This window comes from Hirundo rustica, chromosome 9, assembly GCF_015227805.2.
Source record: "Hirundo rustica isolate bHirRus1 chromosome 9, bHirRus1.pri.v3, whole genome shotgun sequence".
NCBI lineage: Eukaryota > Metazoa > Chordata > Aves > Passeriformes > Hirundinidae > Hirundo > Hirundo rustica.
The window spans coordinates 16,861,333-16,887,096 of NC_053458.1; the positions used below are offsets into that span (position 1 = coordinate 16,861,333).

Here is a 25,764-nt window from a genome sequence, read left to right on the forward strand (position 1 = left end):
CTAAAAACGAACTGAGGGTCAGCTCATCTCCTAAAATGGCAGCATCCCGATGTCAGTGCACAGGAGCACACCGTCCAGTCCGCTGCCCACGGGCCGGTCGCGGCAGCCTCCGCTACCTGGGCCGGGCCTCGCCTCGCCTCGCCAACCACCCGGGCAAAGACGGGCCCGCGGTGACTCCACATGGCCGGGCAGACCCCACCAACCCAGGGGTTTCCCCCGAGGCCGGGAGGTTCCCGCAGAGCGGTGAGGCCCGGGCGCCGCCACATCCCCTCAGGTGCGGCGGGAACAATGAGCGGCATAGCGGAAACGAGCGCCGGCGGCGCGCACGGATCCGTGCCGGACGCGCACGCCTAAAGTAGTCCCTCTTTGTTCGCCAGCGGCCGAGCGCCGCCTGCGCCCGTGTCCCTCCGCCGCGGCGCCCCGCGCCCGCCCCCGGCGCTGCCGGCGCAGGCGGGGCCGCCGGGGCGGGGCCGCGGCCCTTTGTGCTCCCAGAATGCACCAGCGCCTCCTCCGCGGGAAACAAAAATGGCGAGGGGCTGCGCCGGGGCCGGGCTGCCCGTGAGGCGGGTCTGACCGTCCCCCGCCGCCTTCCGCCGCGGGTGCGCGCCCGGGGGACCCGCTGCGCAGCGAGCGCCCGGCCGCACCTCACCGCACCGCGCCGCCGGGGGAGGCTCCCGAGCTCGCCGATTTCCCTGTATGAGGCGGTTGGCACCACTGGAGAGACCGAATGAGGTGAGGGGTGGGGGGGAGGGAGGGGCGGCCGGGCCCGCGCGGTGGGGGGGGGCGCGATCCCCGCAGCCCGGGCCGCCGGTGCCGCATCCCGGCGCCGCGGCGGGGAGCGCTGCGAGGGGCCCGCTCCGGCGCGGGGGGCCCCGGGCCTTGGGGGAAGGGGGAGCCAGCTCCCTCCGAGCGGCCGCCGGCAGGCGAATGTGAGGGGTCAGCGGTGCTCCTCGGTGACCAAAACAAAGGGAGGGAGGCAGCGGGCCGGTCGGCGGGGCCGGGGGCTGCGGCGGTGAGGTGCCATCAGCCTCGCGCCGGCTGTATTTCCATCTTCTCCTTTAAGGATATTGTCCGAGTAGGCTGCGTTTGCTCGAGTGCGAAGAGAGCAGCACAAAGAGGTAGTGGTGTCCGTTGGTAACTTTGGTTTGGGGTTTTTTTGTTTCCTTTTTTTGTGTTTGTTTGGGGGGTTTTTTTGTGTGGCTTTGCTTTCGTGGTTTGTTTTTTTTTTTTTAATTTTTGTTTGTTTGTTTGCAATGCCTCACCTCTTAATTTCTGTCAGGCTTGACGATTTGAATGTTACCGCTTAAATGTGGTAACTGTTGCTGGCTGAAAGGATATGCAGTAATACATTTTCTTTTTTTTTTTTTTAATATTGAATCCTGTGGAAAGAATGGGCTGATACTTCTTTTAGTGAAAGAGAACAATATGGTTCTGTGCTGGATGCTCTGGATGCTGATATTAGTGTTGGAATACGAAGGGTTGTCGTTCATCCACGAAGAATCAGGGTGCTATTAGAAGTAGAGGGCCTGCATAATTAAATGAAAGGCTCTGCCAGGAAAGCAGTGTAGCATTATGGTTGTTTCTGGAATTTTTGATAGGCCCAGCTTATCATAACTTTAAAAGGTCAAATGGAGTAATGGATAATGACATGGTTTTCTCCTGACTTAGTGTAAGGGAATGTGATCAATGACATACACTTAAACTGCCAAAAGTGTGGGATAGTAACAAAAAAAGTTTCTCTCTTTTTTTTTTTTTTTTTTTTTCTCTTTTGATCTGTAGTCAGGTTAGTAAAAGTTAACCTGGTAGTGTTTGTGCCTTTTTTTGAGAGCTCAAATTACATTTAATTTGAAAGCATTTGGGATTAAAAGAGGGGGCAAAAATGTTTCATAAAAATGTTTAGTTTCTGTATTATTAGAATACAGGTTAATGAGTTCATAGCTTTTCATTTAAAGGAGAATAAGGGAAAACAAAGATTAAACGTATGAAAGGAAATGCATAATATAGTGAAAACGAGAAGGATCTTTGCAAGGAGCTACAAGCTGTGAAATGTGGATCTCTGCTGAGAGTATAATGTAGTAATGTTTTCCACAGTTAACCCTTGTTTTGTCAAGTACAGGTGTGTGACTTCTCAACAACTTGCCTTTTCTGTTCTGGAAAGAATTTAGAATCACATGTAGATGCTTCTTATATGACTTAATACAGCTAGTCAGCAGGGTATATATATTTTAATAGGTGAAAGAGAGATGTATTGGAGTTATGTTTGTCCTTGCCTGCACCAAGAGATCAGGTAAAATTTCTGAGAAGAGCAGCTGTAATAGATAAGTTCCAGTTAATTTCCCAGTAGACAGTGGATTTCTGTATTTCCTGGAGATGGATGTGAACGTAGAGGCACTAGGGCGTATTTTGTGCTCCTCATGTGAGCTGTGGAGGAGGAAGCTTGGAGGTGTGACTGGAAGCACGTGTGACTAGGAGCCAGTGTGAGTCTCAGGTTGTGAATTGACCGCATTTCTTGTGTGACGGCTGCTGGCCTTGCTGTATAGTTGGTTTCACCTTCATCACGGACCTTCCTTGCCGGAAATGGAGGGGAAGTGTGTCTTTGAGCAAAACACAACGGGAGGAGAATTACAAAACCACAGGTATTGCTGGAGAGATAACCTCCATGGAGGTGTGAAATCAAGGTGCTTAACTGTCTTTGAGAGAAGGAGAGCTAACGATGGGAGCATTCCTGATGGGTCTGGACATACTTCATTTATTAAATATCTTCAAGGATAATACTACTTTACTTATGTTTCAGATCTACTTATTTTTTAATTCTGTGGAATGCTTATGGAGGTTGCTGTTCTTGCAGACTAACCTTGAAGAAGAAAACTTATTGTTATGGGGTTTTAGTCATCTCTGAAATAATTTTTCTTCTCCACTTTTCCCAGAGCAAAGTAGCATGTTGTCTGTTATTTCTTTCATGGCTGGAGTGGGTGCTCACACTCCCTTAGAAGGGTGTGTTGCTGGATTTCGGTACTGTAGAAACCCAAAAGGCAGTTGCTGTATTCACAGAGTTGCTGAGGATACAATTAAAGGGAATTTTGTTCTGAAAAGGTGTCTTGTGACCTGGTACCATTGTTTTCTCCCTGTACCTTCTGCCTCTTCATGTGCAAACATGTGATAGATCCCAAACAAACGGCTCTTGCAGTACGTGACGGCCCTGTCCTATTTCCCTGTGTACTAAATGTGTTATTCTGTAATGATCTTTTAAACTCTAGTACTCTCATAATATCAAATAAATTTAAAACACTTCTAGTTAGGATTTCTTGAGGGAGAATGTGAGCAAAAATAAAATCACAAATGATTGTAGTATTATGAATGTGGGAGTACACGTATCCTGGTGACCACGTCTTTTTAACAATATGCACCAATCTTATTAAGGACAGTCATATTTCACAGGGTCTGAGAGCAAAACCACAGTATTCTGTCTAGATGCTGTCTACAAGTTTTGTGTCACAGTCACTTCCCCTCAGTCCTCTGGCTAAACTTCTTTCTGATATGCAACAGATTCATAGGCTGCTAATCAGATTAGTAGGCTGTGGGGCCTTACTTAGTTTTTATTACCAGTTTTTTATTTCTTAGAAGCAAAATTTATTACTTTTGTCAGGTAATGTGATGTATACATTTTTGAAATTATGGATCTACTTAAAAAACTTGCTGATGAAAAGATATTCTGTGATAACTGGAGAGTTCCCTAAAGAGTCTAACCAGACAGAAGAATTCAGAGAAAAAAAAATCACAGCCAAGTTATAAGGTCTTTTGAAAGAATTAAAGCTCTCCCCAAAGCCAACCACCCTGTTGGATAGTAATGTATTATGCGAAATCACATTTGATCATCATGGGTACTTTTAGGGTTGACTGGGTAAAGCTGAGAATAAAAAAGTTACAATTTCCCATCTTTCTGACAAGGACCGGCTTATACAGAATGGTTACCCTGAAATCATTGGTAGGACAATGTTGTTCTGCCTTGAGTGATATTTTTACTTCTATCCATGGTGGAGTTGTTAAACTTTGCTCGACCGGCCTTTGAATTGACTTGCTGTACTTTTGAACAAACACGGGAACTCATGTAGGCCCTTGGGACCAGGCTGCTTCCAAGAGCACCGAGGAAACTGTGTGATGTTCTTGTAGGGCTCTTCCTCACTATCACAGGTGGTGAAGAACAGGGCTGATCGATAATGCTTAGAGAACTGCACGTGTTACACCCATCTTTGGAAAGGGCCAGGAGTTTAGCCCAGGGAACTACAGGCTGACAAGCTTCACTTGGTCTTTAGGGAAGTCATGAAGTCTTCCTGGAGGGTGTTTTTGGATGCATGGAAAGGTGATGGCTGATAACAGTCACCAAAGATCTAAATCATGGCCTGAACAACCTGATCACCTTCTGTGTTAAAAATGGCAGGGTTTTTGAGCATGGGGAGAACCTTTTCCAACCTCAGTTTCAGCAAGGCTGAAGGAAAGAGATTGAACGTGAACTTCATGAAATTCAACAGATAAGAAGGCAAAGTCCTGAATCTGAAGAAGGAACTCCGGGGTAAGATTGGCTGGGGGTCAGCTTTGCAAGATTGGCTGGGGATCTGACAGACAGAAAGCAGGATAGGAGCCAGCGCCGTGTCCTGTAAGCCAAGGCAAGTGGTATCCTGGGCTGTAATAAGAGAAGTAGAAGACTGAGGGGAAACGATCATTTCCTTCTACACAAAACTCATTAAACAGCGTCCCAGTAGAATGCTGTGTTTTGGTGCTACCACTGCAAGAGACATCAAACTAGAGGAGTTTGGTGTAGGGCCACCAGGACAGTCAGGGACTGGAGCACTTGCCCTATGAGAGGAGCTTTAGGGAACCAGGTTCAATCAGCTTCAGGGAGACAAAACTGCAGCCTTCCAGCTCCTATGAGAAAATTAGTGTGATGCAATTAGTGTCTTCACAGCAGTGCAGAGCAGGAGGACAAGAGGCGACATGCCTACATGGGAATAAGAGTTATTCTGATGGGGGGGGGAACGTCCCCCTCCCCTGGGGGGCAGCTCAGCAGTGGAACAGGGGCCCAGTGCTGGTGTGGCTACCTGGTTTGGCCTCATGGCTCGTGCTATGCTGAGCAAGACTAGAGAATTCCTGAGAACCTTTCTACCCTGAATTATTGTATTGTCCTGAACAACACTTAAAACTGAAAGTAATTTTGATAACGTATTTCTTATCCCCCATTACTCTCTACTTTTCTGTGTTGGGGGATCCCTAGATTGGAGTCCCCTTGCCCTTCTTTGGTACAGTTGGCTTTTGATTGTACCGGCATGCAAAATACTGTAAAGATAAGGAGCTTCGAGTGTGTTTTGTAGCTGTTGTATGATACGGTACATTGGAAAAACAATATTCATTTCAGTCTACGAAGTAGCATAGAGAATAGACTATAATCTGGATTTATACTTGTTCCTTTGCTTAGCAGACATTAATGACATTGTACTAATATAATAACCTGTTTCTGTGTAATTGAAAAGCAACTGTTGCAATAGTGTTGGTATTTTTTTGTTACCAGTTGAATAAACCTGATCTGAAGTTTGGACCTGGGTTGGGGTGGAGGAAGTTAACTTAAATTTGACTTGTTATCCTGGTAATTTTGACTGTCTTTTTGGCCCAGTAGAATCTTTTTATTTGGGGGAGGAAAGTATGTTTGCCAAAGTGAACAGATAATGGTTGGTATGAGATCTCATAAATGGTGGAGAAGCTGAAAGGAAGAGATGTGGCCAGGATCCAGCATCTCTCCAGCTGTTAAAGTAGGTAACAGATCCAAGTCCCAGGCAATGTTGGAAACATGGCTTTAGCTTGGTTATGTGGAGCTGGGTAAACAAGCTATGATTATTACCCTCAGACAAGATTAATTTCCCTTTTCTGCTGTCTTCTGGCTTTGAGTACTTGTTGCTTACCTGGCTTGTTTAGTCACCGGATCTCTCTGTGAGGTACTTTAATTTGTTCTGAATATCAGTCAGGGAATCCCATATGAAGGGAAAGAAAACTGAATAGGAGGCTAATGGAGATGCCAGTTTGTCTTTCCAGAGCTGCTGGGAAGGGAGCAAGCTGCTGTGTTGGATAAGCCATGTGTGAAACTGCCATGAGTTTTGTGTGTTCTGAGCCCTTGCTGAGCTGCCATTCCCCTTAGTCCATGTGAATGTTAACTCTCCTGTTTTAAGGAGAGAAGAACAGACTGCTGGTATTTTACAACATCTTACAACTTCTTCATAGTTCAGTTTTCTCTAAAAAAGGATAGTAAAGGGCTAGTTTTCAACTTCAGACAAGGAAAAAAAAAGTGATTAATCAGCAGTAACATCATACTTCCAGAATCTGAAGTGATTATCTCTAGTTATTATAAGTTCTTTCGCCATATTTTACTTTTCTGTGGGATACCACATTTCCAGTTTTGAGATAGATCCTAAACCTCTGTGGGCTGTCTTAGTAGAATGCTCTGCGTGTTATTTCTATCTGAATTCCCTTCTGGTAAATCTTTAAAGTAGTCATCCCTTCACTGTGGTTTGTATTTACTGGGAATAAATGAGCTAGTTGTCCCACTTTGAGTTTTCTCAGTGGATTAAATTTTTCTCTTCATGTTCTTTGGGTACTTTGTTGGTAAAACTTAGTATCTGTAATGCTTCCAAAAACTATCTGTGCTCATAGGGTAGCTATCATCTGTTACTGTTGCAGCCTTTGTGAATCAGGCAGCTCTTTTCGAGAAGTTTCCTGAAATTGGATTGTCAGTGAACCTGACTAGTGCAGTCACACATTCTGGCAGGACCAGCTGAGAGAGTTTGTGACCCAAGTTCCTTGTTTGCATTTATACAGTTGTGCTTACAAACCATCCTGTGAAACAGATCAGTGAGCTGAGACATACTTAGCACAGAGCAGTAGATGTAAAGCCATACTATGCTGTATGACATACAGTGTAGCTTGGTTGTGAAAGTTAAACGAGATTATGTAGGTCTTTATATTGGTTAAGATGTTTTTGAAAAACAGTGCATCTGATAGATATTGTACAATATAAGTTCTTGGAGAGAAGTGTTTAAGATGGTGGGGAAATTGTTGTTTCAAGGTTTCTAATTTTGTGGGTAACCATATTATTTATTATATGTTAGGAAGGTGCTATGAAGCTAACATTAAAGACTGGAAAGCAAGTTGCTGGAAAATGTGGCATCTTTACCTTCTTGCTTGCCAGTTTTGAAATCCAGTTTGCATTTTAACTTCCAACAAGAGTTTTATTTTAGTGGTAGGCGTGACTTTTTGGCATTCCACTACAACAGTTAGAGCTGTGACAAGACAGATGGGCAAGTTAGTAACTTGAATGTAGCTTTTACACTGGTCTGCGCTGCATTTCTTGTGGTTGCAGAAGATACTTCAGAGACACCTACTTTAAGTAACTTGTGTCCTGTTCATTAAAGCCAACTTGTTAAAACAGTTGACTCCCTACTTAATCGCAGTCAAAAACGTTGAGGGAATGTTTCCCTGGAGAGAAACTTCCTATCCATGTGGAAAGCAACTGTTAAGTTACTGTCAGCCTATTGTAACAAGTAGCCGTATTTTCAGTGTCTGAGCTGAACCATAAACTGCCCCAGCAGGAGCTGCTTCGTGAGCTGTTCAGTCTCACTTCAGCCCTGCCATCACTCACACAGAGAGCAGCGTGGACAATGGAGAAGTGTCTGGTTTATTGGCTCACATCTTTACTGTGTATCAAGGTTCTTCAGGGTCTGGAGCTGCTATTGTGTATTTACATTGCTGTATAAGTGAAAGTATAGATCCACTGAAGTGTTTTGTGCCAGAAAATGATGCATGCTTTTTTTTTGGTTGTGATTTTAATGGTGTTGAGGCAAACTTTTTACTGCATTCTTTTGAATGCTTTTGAAGACTTTTTTTATATATATATATATAAAGGTCACATTAAAGTTTTTTAAGTGACAATCTGTACTGTTTATGATAAGTGAATTTGTGTCTTTTTTGTGTATTTGGTATGGGGTCTTTCACACATTTTTTCAAGTAGTGGAAAAGAAGAGCAAACATTCCTGCCTTGTAGCAGGAATAGCTACTTATTTTTAGGTTAGCCTGGCCAGGCTGACCTAGCTTTTTCTAGGGTCTTAAACCCCAGAAAAAAATTTGGAATGAGTATCTTTGAACCTCTCTGGGAGTAGTTCTGTCACATCACTTGTAAACCAGATGTTAGTGCTGAGAAAGCAAAAAATAAATGTCCTGGGCTGCCACGCTTTTACTCAGTTATTGTAAATCTATTTTGAATGCTGCATGTATCCTGTCTCATTTATCAGAGCTTAGAGTAGAGCTGAGGAAATGTAGCAGTAACTTGAATCAGCTTTTGTGTAAGAAGTGGCAGAATTGGTAGGATTCTTTATCTAGAAATCTGGCTGGGTGGTGGGTCTGAACACTGTTACTTGCACCATGAAGAGAGAAGATGGAAAATGTCAGTTTAATTTTCTGATGAAGGATGAAGTGACAAGGTGGCAGCTGTGAAAGAAGCCAAAGGATTTTTTTGTTCCTCTGGTCTTCCCTAGTCACCCATCTGAATGCTTTTGTGTTTGGGATCAAGCAGGACTTAAATTGGTGACCCCGTTGTGCATGAGGATGCCGGAGGCCCGTTATAGCTGCTCTTACTGTCATGTCATTGTTAAATGTCACATTGATTATAAATATGCTTAAAGCAGCTGGTTTTCTTGTGCCTAACCTTCGTGGTTTAAACTGTTTTAATATTGTAGACCATTACCTTTCCAGTTTTATTGTCATATTAAATGTGAGTAGTAAATTCTTTGGAGAGAAGATTCCTTTCTCTTTGAAGCTATAGAGCAGTTTCTCAATTATCTGTATAGCAATTCTCAAACTATGAGACCTGATTAGTTTACTGCTTTTGTTGGTGCTTTGAGATTAATTCTGGTGCTGATAATGTTTTACATGGTTCTGGTGCTGATAATGTACTTAAAATATCTTGAGTGAGGTGAAACTGCTCTTCAATTGACTATATCCTATTTAATTCCCTGATCCCTAATTGTGTTTGCATCCTAGTTACACATACATATAGTTTCTAGAGAAAATACATTTGGAAATACAAATGGTAACTTTATTACATAGTCTCAAATTCTGACTATTACTTATGAAATTCTTCTGTGTGTACTCTGTAGTCCTGTTTCTATAATTTTCTGTATTTTACTGCTTCAGTTGAAATGTAGTGTTTGACAGTTAGTCTGACATAAAAGCATATCCACACTTACATATAGATAGACTATGTATTGTGGAATATATAAGGAAAAATGCTTATTGATACAAATAACTTACAGTTTTGGGTTTCATATATGAAAAGAGGTTGCAAGATCTGTTGTTTTTCCTTCCTTCTTATTTTCCACTCTAGCAGAGAGGAAAATTCATTTTACACAAGAAATCCGACATGTAGAAGCTCTTCCTGTGCTGGAAAGCTCTACAGCTATGCTTAGTGTCATTGCATGATTTTGTGTTGGAGAGACCTCAGTATTTACCTTGAGCCAGGATAATGGTCAACCAAGGTAATGTAGTTAGAATTGGCTTAGGACATTTTTGTCTTGGAATTTTAGAAAACTGGCAGTGATTTGAGTTTTGTATAAGTAATACTGTAGTGAATGCTTTTGTTGTGTTTTTCAGTGCTTCTGGTGATTTTTTGGAGAGTCTCTGACCTGGGAAGTTTGTGTGTCCCCATCCTCATTTCCGTTAGTTGATTTCCTAGAACACTTCCCTTTTATAAATTTGTCCCTTTCAGATTTCGTACACTTGTACAGTGGCAGAGGCACCACCAAAGGTGTGTAAAGTCGGAAAAGAAGAGCAGGTCTTTTGTCACCTGAACTTCTGGAGTTGGTCGTTGGTATTTCCAATCCCATTCCTTTAAGCCAGTTCTGGTGACCTCTTCTCTTGCTTGCCTTCCCCTAGAGACTCCACAGCGGTGGGTAATTCACTGGTCCAGAAGCGGTCTCCTTTACGTCGCAGCCATAAGAGCTCAGCGTCTCTGGCCAAGCTGTCGCTACGTGATGGACAGAAACCCAAAAAGCCACTTTGTAAATTTGAGGAAGGTCAGGATGTCCTAGCTAGATGGTCAGATGGCTTGTTTTATCTTGGAACTATCAAAAAGGTAACCACATTTTTTAACTTCACTGGAGTCTTAAAGTGTCGCATACTGTTGAAAATTGCGGTATTATTGTCTCCCTTCTGTAGTATTAAATATATTCTTCTGTTTGGTGCTTTTACTCATGGCTTCCACTGGATTTCTGTCTTTCAGATAAACAAACTGAAACAGAACTGCTTCATTATATTTGAAGACAGTTCCAAATCCTGGGTTCTCTGGAAGGACATACAAACAGGCAAGAGCTTCCATGAAGTAGACATTGTTTGGTATCTTATTTGTTTAGATTACTGTTGTTACCTGTTAAAAGTATGATTATATGATATTCTTTTATTATAAAGAGTAATATAAAAATATAAATATAAAAATTTCTAACAACACTGTCATTGAAGTTACTGTTTTGTTTTGGGCTTTGTTTGTTTGTTTTCACATGTGTGAGGTGGAGAAGATTTGAGTTAGTTTGAGTGGGGGTAGGTTTTGTTCTCTGCCTTAATAGAAATTCCAGGCCCTAATTTACACCAAGTTTATATTCTTTGTACTGTTTTCAGTTGAAACAACATAATATGGAAAGAAACTAAAGCTTGGTGAATCTTTTGTTTGAACAGAGTTTTGACATTTAAAAAAGGAACACCATAACTGTTGCACATAAGAAACCATTACAAGTTTTGGAGTATTCATGTGATATAAAGAAGTATGTAGTTATCAAGTGAGGCACCTGTTGTATACCTTTTTGGTTTCCAGACATTTCGATAGTAAAGGTTTTTATAAGCTAATGCTAACGAAGCATGGATGATAGTTTCTTCTGAAAATCCGTTTCCTCATTGTACAAAAGGAATGGAGATCTGCTCTGGCTCTTGTTGATTCTTGATGTTTAAGCTAACACTGTCTACTTAAAGGAGAAGCTTTGTGCTTGTGATAGCAAAAAATCAACTGCTTTATTTCTTGAAGCTTATAAAAAATGCTGTTCTGCTTCTGTATAGTGCTAGTCTATGATCTCTGATTTATTTATCCTAACTATCAACATTTAATAAATGAATGAGAAAATTTGAAGTTTACGATCCTTATGGGTCCCTTCCAACTCAGAATATTCTGTATTAAGAAGCTTGTATTTTAATTAGCTGTTACATTGGTATGTGGTATAAATGGAGCAAGGTGTAGTTTTGTTTCCAGTTTGAAAACTTACTTTTTTCTCTTCCTCTACCGTAACTATGTGCTTTTGTGTGCTTGCAGCTATATATAAGTAGTCGTAACTGTAATAACTGTAGTAATGTTGGAGTTTAAGGCAGCTTTGGCAGATCTGTCAAAAAGATATGCATAGTGTATATGTATTTACATGGAAAGAAATGCAAAGTAATATAAATACAAAAGATCTATTAGTTGTCTAGATATTGTTTATTTATAGGTATTTTTAGCTGAAATTTACGTTCTTTATTCAGTTACTGAATTTTTTATTGTTGATGTTGAGGAACCATGGACTGCATAATCAGTGAGCAATATAAAGCCTATAAATATCTGATAGCTTATCATAAGTGATATAAATATTTATAACACAGTCTGTACAAAATGTGTGAATATGTTCTTGTTAAGAAGTTTGGCACCGTAACAATGTGTTTCTCCCATGCATGCATCTGTAAGTGATATGATGAAGAAGGCTGTACGTGTGGTAACTGTTCCAGCTGCAGATATAATCTGAAAAAAATCACAATCTCATCTCTGTCTAGGAGCCACTGAGAGTGGGGAAATGGTCTGTACAATATGTCAGGAAGAGTATTCAGAAGCACCAAATGAAATGGTTATATGTGATAAATGTGGGCAAGGTAACTAGATTTTTTTTCTATTTACTGCATTTTAAAAGATGTTTTGATTTGTTTCACAAAGGAGGATATTTGCCCGGCTATGACTGACTGCTCAACTGATCTTAAATTTTGTAGCCCTTAGTGGCTATTAACAGCTCAGTGAAAGATGATAATCCATGTTAAAGTGACTAACACCTGTTCTGTAAGTCAAGATTATTTTTTTCTACTAAGAAAATTTAAAAGACCATTTTGAATGTTTTACCAATCTTTTTGTTCAGGTTTTTGGCACTTAATGATGGGTAATGCCTTATAGTTGCATTAAAGCCATGTCTGGTTAATTCTGTGTAAGCTTTTGCCCGTTCAGTAACGGTTTGGCTGATCACTTTTCACACAGGTTACCATCAGCTGTGTCACACACCAAACATTGATTCCAGCGTGATTGATTCAGACGATAAATGGCTCTGTCGACAGTGTGTCTTTGCAACAACAACAAAGGTGTGTTTCTAGGGGAAAAAGTTAATACATTTCATATTGCATGCATCTTGGGTTTTGAAATTGAAACAAGAAAAAGATATGGCTATTTTTTTAGTGATTTCTTTTTTATCTTTGATCTGAATGTAAATGCTATATGTTGAGAAGTAATGTTACTTTTAGAAATTGACGATGTTTCACTTTTAAACAAACATGCTAGTATTAAAACATAAATACACCTGAAAATATTTGACTTGAAAGATGTGAAAACTTCTGTGCAATCAAATGAAAAGCTTTGAAAATTTCAGAAATGCATTACTGTGTTTTGTAACCTAATGTATCTGTTTTGGCTCAGAGAGGTGGTGCGCTTAAGAAAGGACCAAATGCCAAAGCACTGCAAGTCATGAAACAAACGTTACCATATAATGCAACAGACCTTGAGTGGGATGCAGGTCATAAAACCAATGTCCAGCAGTGTTACTGCTATTGTGGAGGACCTGGAGAGTAAGTAAATGGATAATATGTAGGAACTTTTCTCTGCTGCAGCTACAAACCTGGGCTCTTTTCTTGTAGACTTCCTTGTGAGCTTGTTAGCTTCTGTTTCTCTGTGTACATATCAGAAACTGGATGCAAAGTGGGATTTTGAATTCTTTAAACATTTTTGAAATGTCTCACAGTGGGAAATATATTAATTTCTTCTCCCATAAAATATTTTGGTTTGCTTTAGTTTTGTCTTGTGACCATCACAGATCATCACAGTACATTTTATAATGAGCAAGAATTTTTGTGTCACTACTGTTGATGTGTTGAGTTTGGAGTTGTTTTTTGATGATCTTGCAGTTCTAGGCAAGACTTTTCTGATGTTAACTCAGTTCTGTCATAAGTCACAAAAATGAATGTAGCTAGAGATCAGTTTATTAAATTTTGTTGGAATAGAGAGCTGTTTGATTCTACCATAACGTCATATCCTGGTTTTCAGTCACTGACAAGGGAAAGATATTTTTTTTTTCCTCTTATGGCATTACAGAGTCCTCTGCTGGCTCTTTTTTATAAAAAAGGCAAGAGGACTTCTTAAGCAGGTAGAGATGAGTACTCTGGTGTCTACATGAATGATTGAATGAATAAGATAGCATTGAAGATTTGAGGTCAAAGCAAGGAAAGAATCCCACAAAAAGGCAAAGTTTTTGAGTGTATATACACAGGACAGAGCTCTGGTTTGAGACTTTTGAGGCTTGAACAAACATGGCTGTCAGTTTTGCATGGTTCCTTTTCTCAAGGGAGAAGCTGAAAAAGGAAAAGGTGTAAATTATGAAGTTTCTTTTGAGGATGTGAGTAGTTGGATCCTCAGAAAAAATGTCTGTGACTTAATGGAGTTATGTTGTGCTTTAGAAAATAACAAGGAAGCTTATCAAGTATGTCAGAAGGAGCTTGTATGGAGTTCCTGAATTCTTACTGGGAACTAAAAGGTGGATGTCAGAGTAAATGAAATGTTTTTTTTCTTAATTTAATAACTTAATTAATTCCTTTACTATGCTGTCTTTTATTATTCCTAGCCTGTCTTTTCTAGTAATTCATTATGGAACTAAATATTACTGAAATACCCGTCGAGATGTCTGTTTTATAAACTGTAAAAATTAGTTTGGGTCAAAAGTTCTCTTCCTCTTTTATTTAAACATAATGAAGAAACAGTTTTCAGTAACTTTTTTAACACATCTTGTGTCTCTTTCTGTTGTTGAAGCTGGTATCTAAAGATGTTGCAGTGCTGCAAATGTAAACAGTGGTTTCACGAGGCTTGTGTGCAGTGCCTCCAAAAGCCAATGCTTTTTGGTGACAGGTAAGAAAATTAAGCTGTACTTTGTGGTTGCATTTATTTAAAATACGAGAGAAGTCTCACATAGGAGCTTTTATTAGGGCATCCGTAACACAACAGTATTTTTCAAAAAGGAGCTGAGTTTTGAGTAGAAGTTTATACACAAGACAGCCTGTGTTTGGGAGCCAGGAAAATGCAGTTCTGCGTCTCAGCTGCACAGGGGATGGAGCTGTGGGTGGTGGAGAGGTGACCACATGTGATTCCAGCTGGTACTGCCTTCACTTGGTGTGGAGATCCTTTATACAACAGGTGCAACTCCATCCTCTGTTCATGTGTGACGAGTTAGGACAAAAAGAAATGAAAAAGAGTGCTGCTCTGTGCTTTTACTCTAAGAGAAACTTGGAGCACTTGCAGCAGATGAAAGAGGAAAGCTGGAGAAGAGAATCAAAGAGCATTTCATTCATTATTTATTATAATTTTATGTGGGTATTTTTCTGGAATATTTGCATGAAGGAACTGAGGACCCAGGCATATATGGGTCCTTGAAATGCATATTTACACTGGTGCAGAGGTTTTTGCATTTGGGATGTTGTGCTGGGGACATTACAGAGCTCTTCACTGATACAGTCACAGGTTGAGGGACTTTCTCAGGCAGAATGAAGCAGTGGTAGACGGATGAAATTGAAGAAGTACCTTGTATCTGGCCTGTAGGTATCAGCACAGATTATAGAAGTTGCTAAAGTAAGATAAAGAATAAAGGCACTCACAAATACCATATGGCTGAATTTCTAGTTTGCATAACTTTCATTTTTTTCATAATCCGGATGTTAAAACATTGTGTGTGTGTATAGGCGCCCACCACCCAGACACGTGTACATATACATATGTATATATTTTTAGGTTTTATACGTTCATTTGCTCAGTTTGCAGTTCTGGACCAGAATACCTCAAACGTTTACCCTTGAGATGGTAAGTATGAATTTAAAAAGAAGGATGAGTTGAATACATGCTCTGCTTTTCTTTTTGGTGTTTTGGTTCTCCTTGCTAAAAAGGAAATTTTCTTGCTAGCTTGAGCTGTTTCTTGCACATTCTTGCGGTGTGTATGATCAGGGATAAATTTCTTTCAGAGTTTATCTTTAAGGGATATATTGTGATTGCATGCTCTTGGGATTCAATCCTGGGATCATTCAGTGAAGTAACAGGCACCTACTCACTTGTTGTGTATGTGAAGATTGAGATATCTATGTTAAGTGTTTTTTGCAGGTTTAGGACCCTGCTGTATTATGTAAGGCAAATGTAGTGAGTACCAGAGCACACATCCTGATACATTTTGTAGTAGTTTCCTTGAATAATCTTAATGAAACTAGTCTCCAATTTAGTGGATATATACCTAGTGCTAACAAATACATGGTGGAAATTACCCTGTTAAATGTTAATTCACCAAAATACTTGTGTGAATTCAGAACTGATAAATTCGAGTATGAATTCAGACTTGCTAACATATCCCATGGTTCAGACCAGTTTTGGAGTTAAAAAAATTATCATGACAATGAGATGAGGCAGAAATGAAAGTGAGATGCAAAGCAGAAGGAATCAGTTGAAGAGAAATTGCAGAAGGCTTCATAGTGTTGTCTGGATTGAGTATTTTAAGCTGGGCTTTGTGTTCCTCCACCTGTATAATGCTAATGTCTTTTCTGCTAAATTGTTTCAAAAGAAAGCAATTGGAAGAAAAATACTTGTTTTCTGTTTTTCTTATTCAAATATTCTAGGGTAGATATAGCACATCTATGCCTTTACAACCTAAGTGTTATTCATAAAAAGAAATATTTTGATTCGGAGCTTGAACTTATGGCCTACATTAATGAAAACTGGGATAGATTGCATCCTGGTGAGGTAAGTAAGTAGAATACCCTTTCTTGTTTTTAAATCACAGTGCCTACCATATGTCCTGAAAGTTGACAACCTGTGAACTGTTCTATTCCGGATGTTAAATCCTTTAGTACCCTAAAATCTGGTAATCCCAAATAATGAAATAATTCTTTGATTTCCTTGCAGATATAGAACGCTTTTTAAGTGATGCATATTTTTCTAAGCTGTAAAATTTCTTTAGGTTATCTCTGCAACTAATTACTTGCATGGCAGCTTTTCATTACTTAACTGTTTATTCTGTCGCACATCTACATTCTCTTTTAGTTTCGTAACTCTTTTATTGCTTTGATATTTTCGTGTGCCCTGACCCGAAAATCTAAATGTAGGATTGAAGGCAGAGTATATTGCATGTGAGGACCACATTCATTGTCTCTAAGGTGTAACACATTGTTTATGTATTAAATGTTGTATTCAAAAATTTCTTCTTCCCTTCCTAATTCTTCTAGTGGGAATGGTCAGTTTGTGTTCAGTTTGGTTTTAATCCTTTTCCAGTCGGATTCAGCTACTTGTCAAGATATTTTGATTTTAGTTCATTACTATACTAGTTATTTTCCCAGCTGTTTGGTTACTGAGCATTTATTTTAGCATTAAAGGAAATCCCTTTACTCAAGCAGATTGACTTCATATTTAACTAAGACGACCAGTGTTGATCTTTGTTTCTGCAAATGAGGTTAGATGCAAAAATTTATGATTTAAGTTCAAAGTGGCATAATGCTAGTAGAGTAAGTACTCTTTGTGCATGAAAAAAGTTTAGCGTTTTGAAGGTTTTTTAATACATGGCATATAATGGGTGGAAATTTTCTAACTGTCAGTACATCCTACTTTGATACTTCTCTTCAGTAAATTGGTACAACTGTAGTCCGTTTTTAGCACACACAATTTGAGAACCAAGTGTATGTTCATGGTTTAAATGAGTACCTGTTTTTCATAAATAGTGTAAACATATGTATTTTAAACTATCAGTGTCAAAAGTTTGTTAGAAAGTCAAACAAACACTAAAGCATTACTAAAGATTAGAGTAATGAATACCTATCAGGTTTACTTTGATATGTATGGCATCTTTTACCTTAGTCATATAAAATCAGTAAGTCTGTCATATCAAGTCCTGAGCTTTGATTAAAAGAAGGCTGTACAAAATGTAATTCTCACACCATTTTTTCAACTGAATGAATCTTTTAGCTATCTTACTGTATAGCTTAACAAGTGTAAAAGCTGTATTTAATTTTGAATTTTGTTTTTCTTAATATTGAAAGAAGAGGAAGAAATTTGTTTGTTTATTTAACATAATAGTCCTCATATTGGACATAATTTCATGTCAGACTGGCTGGTCAGGGCAGGGGTTGAGGAGAGTGGAGCTGTTGTTGATCTGGAGCTCATAAGCCATTTTGAGGAAGTTGAACTGCTGCAGTCCTCTCTGTGCTCTTCCCCTTTCTGCTTCCAATCCATCCATGCTCAATCTCTGAAAAACACATAACTGAGGGGGAGGAAGGAAAGGGCAGATCCGAAATAAGTAAATTCACTTCTTTAATTACTATTTTCAATTCTTTAATATTTCTGCATCTTCAAGGAAACTACTGATTTGAAGTCTGAATGCTACATTTTTAAGGAGCTAAATTTTGAATAAATTCATACAAGCCGTAGTGAGGAAATTTCAATACTTTATTCGGAAAAGATTTTAAATGTCTTTCATGAAGTTGGTAAAAATTGGCTTGAAAAATCTGATTAACTGGCTAATTAGGGAAATGAGGGAAACCGAAATCAGTCACAGAAATAATTGACATGTACAATGTAATGATTTTAGGGGTTTTGTAATCTTAAATTGCCACTGTTAAAAATGGTTTAATATCCTTGTCTACCTATTTCTACTTGAGTAAGAGGAAAAGGGTGTTAGCTGTAGGTAAGACAGTCGTAAATGGTGGATTTACTAGAACTCCTAAACCAGTAATTTTTAACATGTTGTTATTTAGAAAGCAATAAATATATGGCAGTTTTCTGTAGTTTAGTGCTGCAGAGTTGCAAGACCTCTAGATAGCAATGGATTGTATGGAATGCATATGGTGAAGATGGAAAAGAAGTTGTTACTTTCTTTGGCTAAAACCACTTGAACGCCTCCCTTAGCTCTGGTGGTCAGGTCAACTGTCAATCTTGCCCAAATCATTTTAAAAGGTTGGGGTTTATGAGTATATTTATTCACTTATTTTTGGCTGTTAGCATGTTGAATTCTTTGGCATTTTCTCTCTCTTGTTTGGTGAGAATTGTATTCTTTAGAATTTATCTGATCCTGGGTTTTTTGTTTGGTTTCTTTGAGCTGCGAATGTTGTACAATCTGGTCTTTAGTCGTCATATTAATAGTGAAAATTGCCAACTGCTGTCAGCTCTATAATTAAAGATAAATTTACAAGTTTTGGCATGGCAACTGGAAATAATGGTAGTTTTGCTGGAATTGAAAAGTAGATATATAAATAAATATAAATGCAAACAATCTAATTTTGCATTCTGATATGTAAATGTTGTGTCCACATGATAGTCACCACCATACCTGTTCTGCTTTTCCCTGTAATTATGCAATTTTTCAGAGACATTTCACGTTTTGAAAGTTTGATAGGCACTAGTTACTTCAGGCTTTGGTGAAAGGAGGGAGGTTAGGCTGGGTTTTAGCTGAAGGGGCATGAAAATAGATCTACTGGGTTGGTGTGTTTTAATTCTGATAATTTTTCAGGTTGTTTTCCTTTGTTTTTTTGTATCAAGTTGAGTAGTATTTAAAATAAAATGGGAACTGGGTCATATGGCAGGATTTTGCCATAATTATCATAACTAATTAGATTCTTTTGTCTATATATTTATCCTGTTTGCAATTTCAATTTGGGAGTACATACAGATGATTTTTTTTTAGGAGTCTTGGGAGAGCAATGTAGTGTTACGTTCCCTCTTTCTACTAAATGTTTTTGAGATATTTTTCTTGTACTTCTTAAACGTGAAACTCATTCTGTGTCCTGGGTTTGATCCTGGCATTAATTCTGTGGATGTAAATCACAAAATATATGGGATTATGGTTAATATGCAACCACAGCTAATATTGTGTTAATGTACTTCACATTCAAATCCGTAGTTAAAATGACATAGAGTAACTGGAATCTTTTTATTACTAAAGAATTTGAGAGGGTAAATGATTTCTTAATACTTTACAGCTGGCAGACACACCAAAATCTGAAAGATATGAGCATGTCCTGGAGGCATTAAATGATTACAAGACTATGTAAGTTATTGGTACTTTTTGTTTTAAATGTTGTGCCTGTTTAATCTGACTGAGGTTAGTCTTCAGTCTGTGTGATAATCACTCTGGCTGTGCATAACATTTTAAGTTTTAAATAATGTTTCTATTTCAGACTATAATGTTGCATAACTATTTTGATTGTAACCCTGGCCAACAGAGAGAATTATTTTAACTTCCATCCTCCTTCCACTTCACAGTCTGTTTTTGAGAGGAGGATTGTGATGGGGTGAAGAAGGGAGTAAAGTAGCATTTGAATGAATATTCTCTTTACATAATTTTGGTTTGCATGTACCCTGCTATTTTAAAAGTTGTATTCCCTAGGATCAGAATTGTAACAATTAATTTAACGTTATCTAGGTTTATGTCTGGAAAAGAAATAAAGAAAAAGAAGCATTTGTTTGGTTTGAGAATTCGAGTTCCTCCTGTGCCACCCAATGCTGCTTTAAAGGCTGATAAAGAACCAGAAGGAACTTCACATGAGTTCAAAATTAAAGGCAGAAAATCATCTAAACCAATCCCTGATGTGAGGTAAAATAACCCAGTCATTCTAGCAGTGTTGTGGTTAATTGGGGCTACTTTGGGTATTTTTTGGTGCCAGCAAGAAAGGCCTTTTCTTTGTTTTGTTTTTTTTTTTAAGAATTGTAAAGGCAGAGAACAAGGTCTTAGAACAAATGTAATTAACTATCTATTAGGATTCTTCTAAAAAATCAACATGAAATTTAGCATTAAGGATAATAGCTAATACATGAACTTTGCTGTCATTTGGGAAGCAAAACCTTTTGCCTTGCTGGATCTCTTAGGCAATAATCTAACTAGAATTCTCAGTAGGAAGTATGTTGTGAAATAGTAACTTTTATTGGTAAATGTGCCATCTTTTTCACTAAGGGTGATCCTATGAATAAATGATATTTAACACTTGTTCATTCCTCTTCAACATTTGGGAATCAGTATTTTCCCTAGAAATACATTGAATCTGTTATGTTATTATGGAGACAAAACCATGTAGCTTTGTACCTGCAAATTTTGATTTGCCAGAATCATTTCATTTAATATAAAGTTTTAGAAATAAGCATCTATTTGTATATTCATTGCCAAAGGAAACATGTATTCAATGAAAATTATCGTCATTAATACAGAATAAAATACAAATTTTCTTCTAGGGAGTTAAGTAATGGTATAGAAAGAAAGGGGAAAAAAAAATCAGTAGGTCGTCCACCTGGTCCCTATACAAGGAAAATGATTCACAAAACTCCAGAGTCATCTCCTCTGGTAAGGATATTTCTTCCCCCTTCCTCCCTTCCTTCTAACTGCATCATAAATATTGAAGAAAAACATAACAAGTTAATATGAATTTATATTCCCCCACTTGCTCTCAAATAAAATCAATTAAAAAAAAAAATCAAGTTGAAGTATGTTTTTGGTTTTTTTTTCCCCCCTTAGGACAATGAACCAGTTCCAGTGATAGAGAACCCAGCCTTGGAATTACCCTGCGCTGTTGGGTAAATTAAAAAAACCCAAACCCCTCCCATAAAACATTGTAACACCACGTAATTTATCTGTTTGCTTCTGAAATGTCACCTCAATTTTTAATATAAGATTATTTTTTTACATGGCAAACCTGTTATCTTGCAAAACAGAAAATCTGATGGAACTGCACATTCATCCAATACCTCAGATGTGGAATCCACAGGTGCTGCCAGTATGAAAGAAACTACCTCATCTAACATTTCCAGACATTATAGGTAACTACTCAGTTATTCTATCTGCTATAAAGATCAACATTAGCAGTGTATTCATTTTAATAGGATTTTCTCAGAGTAGAGCTATAAATAGCATGGGGGAATACAAAGAAATAGGATGAGTGACAGTTTGTCTTCAATAGTTCGGCTTACAGCTCAGAGGGTGAGGATTTTTTGGTGCTCACTAACCATTGTTTTTGATGTAAAATATGTGGCTAAGTGACATTTACTGAAAAGAATAAACTAAGCATTTGCTGAGCTTAGTTTTCTACTAGGGGTCACAAAAGAGTTGATGTAGTTTGAATTAATTTTAGCAGCTTTTGTTTTTGTAGGTTTGTATATTCATGTTATAAAATACTAAGTATGCTGTGACTTTTCTACAGTCAATAGAGCATGAAAAATTTTTGGCACAGAGTTTATAAATCAATTATTAACTACAATCAACCTTCCTGCCAGCAAATCGTTATTTGAACTTTTCCCTCTCTCAAGTTCAGCAAATAGAAATTTCTCTTTTATTGATGTACATGGATTCTACTCTTTTGTCTCCCCTTTCTGGTTCATGCTATTGAGTGCTTTCATGAGTAATTTTTGTGTGCATTATTGATATAAATAGCCAGTTTTCAAAAAGCTCACGTTTAATTCAGAGTTCTGAAATTGTTACATGAGCGTCATACTTACAGTTAGCTATCAGTAGGCAATAAGTATTTTTTGAGTGAAAAACAACAAAAAAATATTACCTGAGTGGCATGGAAATAATTGTTGATACAGCATACATTTTGAATTCCCTTGGAGTTAACGCTGTGGGGTTTTATTTTCCATAGTTTATCTGACTCGAGAAAAAGGACTCGTACAGGAAGAACTTGGCCTGCTGCAATACCACATTTGAGGAGGAGAGGCCGCTTTCCACGAAAAGCACTCCAGACTCAAAATTCAGAAATTGTGAAAGATGATGACAGCAAGGAAGATTACCAGTATGATGAACTCAATACAGAGATACTTAACAACTTACCAGATCAGGAGTTACAGCTCAATCATCTGAAGAACTCCATCACTAGTTATTTTGGTGCAGCAGGTAGAATAGCTTGTGGGGAAAAATACCGTGTGTTGGCTCGTCGGGTGACACTTGATGGAAAGGTGCAGTATCTTGTGGAGTGGGAAGGAGCAACTGCATCCTGACTGTAGGACTGAACATTATGTTCACTGCACTGTCATCTGTAAGTACAGCTCGTAATGCAGAGCCACGAGAGAAACGGTCTTTAAAAAACAAAACCAGTTTAGCCTTAACGTGTAATTGTTATCATTACAGCTCTTGTGATAAAGACTTATCTTTTTAAAATCTGATCTGAGACTTAAATTTTTTAATCTGAACATTGTTAGATTGTTTTAGGTTGGGATATTTTGGGTTACAATTGCTTAAAAATGTGCATGGTGTTTAAAAAAAGATGACATTTTCTAGAGAACATTCCATGGATACAGTTATTGTGATTTAGAGAAAATATTATGTAGATAGCACAAATATTTGAAAATTCTTGGTTTGTTTTCTTACCCAAATGTTTGCAGAAATGTATTTCTATTTCAATACTTTCTAGATTTCATAAGTGCAGTGTATATAATGCCTACTGAAGACTGTAAAATACTGAAGTTTTCTTTCAAACAAAGTGTAAAAAAAAACAAAAAAAGAAAAAAAAAAAGAAAAAAATATATTGAGCCTGTAAATTGCTCTGTGACCAGACTTCATTGTCTTCTTAATATATTCTGTGTGTGTGCGTGTGTGTGTGTGCGCGTATATACAGAGGTGTATATGCACACACAGAGCTGGGCGTGTATATAGATGTGTGGTTGTGACCTATGCAATACAAATTATGGGATCGGTCAGCTTCTGAGAACACATCCCATAATTCTTTTTTCAGGAATAGTTGCCAGTATTTACACAGCAGCATTTCTTCTCAGGCTTATTGGGTGCTGTTGCTTTTTATGTACTAAGGAAAAGTGTCCAACCAGTGCAGCATGTTCTGGCAATGGGTGCAGTCGTTGATGTTCACGTGCTCTACATTCCATTGTTTTCCATTTGAATTAACCGTTAAAAATTAATGCGGGGTCTGAAGATTTTGAAATGAATTCTACTGGAAATAACAATTTGAAAGCTCTTGTGGCACTCTGATTGTAAATTTCATGTCCCAGTTATAAAGAAAGTTGACAGGAGTTGTGCAGGATTTCTACGCACCTGTAGAAACAGTCATATTTTGATAAATGTAGTATGAACTAAGTATATTGTTGCACAGGGTCAACAAATGTTGCCATTTGAAGTAACATTACTGATTTTATTACAACATTACCTCTTTTGTGTTTATAAAATGTACCAAGTTTTAAATTGGTAAGATTATTTTACTTGTTTAAAAAAAAAAGTCAAAAAGTCTCTTGCCAGTATTAGATGTTTTTTCTTTGTCTGCTACTTTTGAGGGGGTTTTAGCCAAAGAGTAAACAGAAGAATATTTTTACTTTGGTGGTTATTCACTGTACTGTATAAGGTTAGTTTTCTTACATGCTTACAGTTTGCCACCAAAATAAAATTATGTAACGTTAACAAATGACAGAGTGGTTTAAAGTGTACTGCCTGAGTTAGTACTTACTTATTCCATTACTTGGTTATTACTTGGACTTTTTCTGCTTATCTTGAACATCTTGAAAAGGTGATTTTTTTTATTTTTTTTTCCTGATTTTTTCTTTTTGTCACCTTATAGCCAAAGGAAGCAGAGAAAGCTTTTTATCCTGGTCTTGGCTTATGGCTGTCTGGGTTATATTAGCTTTATAAAAATGCTAATTAAAAACTCCCACTTCTGTTTACCTTCACTAAAATGTGTGGGTTTTTTTCTCACACCCTCAGCTATTAATTTAATGTTGCCTTGCCTATAGCTGCAATATTTTGATAACACAGCAACTTCATGTTAATTTTTTGAATGTTTATATCTTGAGATAATGCAAAATGTAAAGCCTTTGTAACCTTACTCACACCATCTGTATTTGTCTTTATTGTTTCACTTTATCCAAGTCCTTTAATTCTAACTGAACACCAGCAGTATTTTTCATAAAGATTCATTTAACAAAAAATATTGGAATGTACTTGGGGACTTTAGTGGGGGAGGTGTGGGGAGAAAACACTTGTCAGACTTCAGCTGTCCATAGACCTAACTATTGTGAATGTCATTTCATTTTATTATGGTGGTTGACTTAACTCTGATGTTCAGTTTGTATTTTTGGAATTGCTTTTCTCTTAGAATTAAAAGACCAACATTAAATGTGTGTATTTTTTGAGAGAGAAGAATGAGTTTTGATTCTGTACTCTTGTGAAGCACATACTTGGTGGCATCCTCCCATCCATCATTTCCCAATCTCTAGCTTTCCTGTTCCTGTCCTGGAGACACTTGCCCTGCACATAGACACTAACTGGTGTTCCAGCTATGGTTGAGGGATGCTTTGTTACAAGGTGTCATGTACTGGAAAATGCTGCAATAGTGCTGCTGAAGATAGAGCTAGAGTAGTAATTAAAGCACACCTACAAATGCCTTTCTCATTTTATGTGAATTTCATTGTATGTAGTAGTGGTGTGTCTAAAGGAAAAAGACAAATGTTGCTGTATGTAATGATTTCATTTTGGTATAACTCGATCATTGTATGTATGCATGTGTGTAAATATATGTAATTCGACTTTGTTGTGGTCACTGATTTAGAACCATTTCTATGTGTATATTTAATATTTTCCCATTATGTTTTATTTGTATCACAGTAGTATTTAGGTAGGAGAAGTCTCTTGTGACCGTTCTAAAAATATAGGTATCGCGTGAACGAGACAGCAGAGAGGTAATGGCACAATACTGGTCAGAATTGTAAAATAGGCATCATAACAAACTATTTGTCAAATCATTGTTCTCAACAAAATCTTCAACGGGAATTTTGAATAAAACTATGGTTTTTCTATGCATAACAGGCATTTTGAGTGAGATTGCAAAGGAATTTTGAAAAATCTCTAAGCACGATACATGAAATGAAGGTCAATGTTTTGATTTTACATGAAGACAAATAAATTTTAAAAGGCCTTTAAGATGAAGGCAAGCACTTTATTGTCTGGGGGGAGGGGGAAGATAATTTAATAAAACAGTAAAATGGTTTGTATTTGGAACATGCTACTAAAGTGATCTTTAGTGTTATGTTTTAAAAGGAAGTTGGTGAATTGAGATGGAACATACCAAGGCTGGCGATGGAGCAGTAGTCAGAACAGTGATAAGGATAAACTGGACAGAAACACCAGTCCGGTCACAGAGGGAAGAGGATGAGTCTTTCAAATGCTACACAGGTAATATGTTCAGGCGTGTCTCTAGCTGACTCACATCTGTCTGAATGAAAAATAACACTCCAGTTAAGGGCATGATGGAAGACAATTACATTTTGTAGAAATGGAGAAAAGGGTTTAGGAGTGCTGAGTCTGGTCCGGTCAATGTTGAACTTAAACTGTTGATTGAACACCCGTATGGAGGTGTCAGTTCTACTGATATCCTAGTTTAGTTAGAAAAACATATTAATGCATGAGT

General features: G+C 38.1%; 1 protein-coding gene across 1 annotated transcript; it reads left to right on the forward strand.

The window, feature by feature from the left end:
- Positions 1–501: 501 nt before the first annotated feature.
- MTF2 (metal response element binding transcription factor 2) lies at positions 502–25,191 on the forward strand. Its single transcript, XM_040073205.2, has 15 exons — positions 502–732; positions 9,970–10,168; positions 10,316–10,397; positions 11,881–11,976; positions 12,350–12,450; positions 12,782–12,930; positions 14,165–14,260; positions 15,137–15,205; positions 16,006–16,129; positions 19,354–19,421; positions 19,797–19,967; positions 20,600–20,708; positions 20,880–20,938; positions 21,077–21,181; positions 22,000–25,191. The coding sequence occupies exons 1-15, from the start codon at positions 728–730 to the stop codon at positions 22,352–22,354; spliced, it is 1,788 nt and encodes a 595-aa protein (XP_039929139.1). The 5' UTR covers positions 502–727; the 3' UTR covers positions 22,355–25,191.
- The last annotated feature ends 573 nt before the right edge of the window (positions 25,192–25,764 follow it).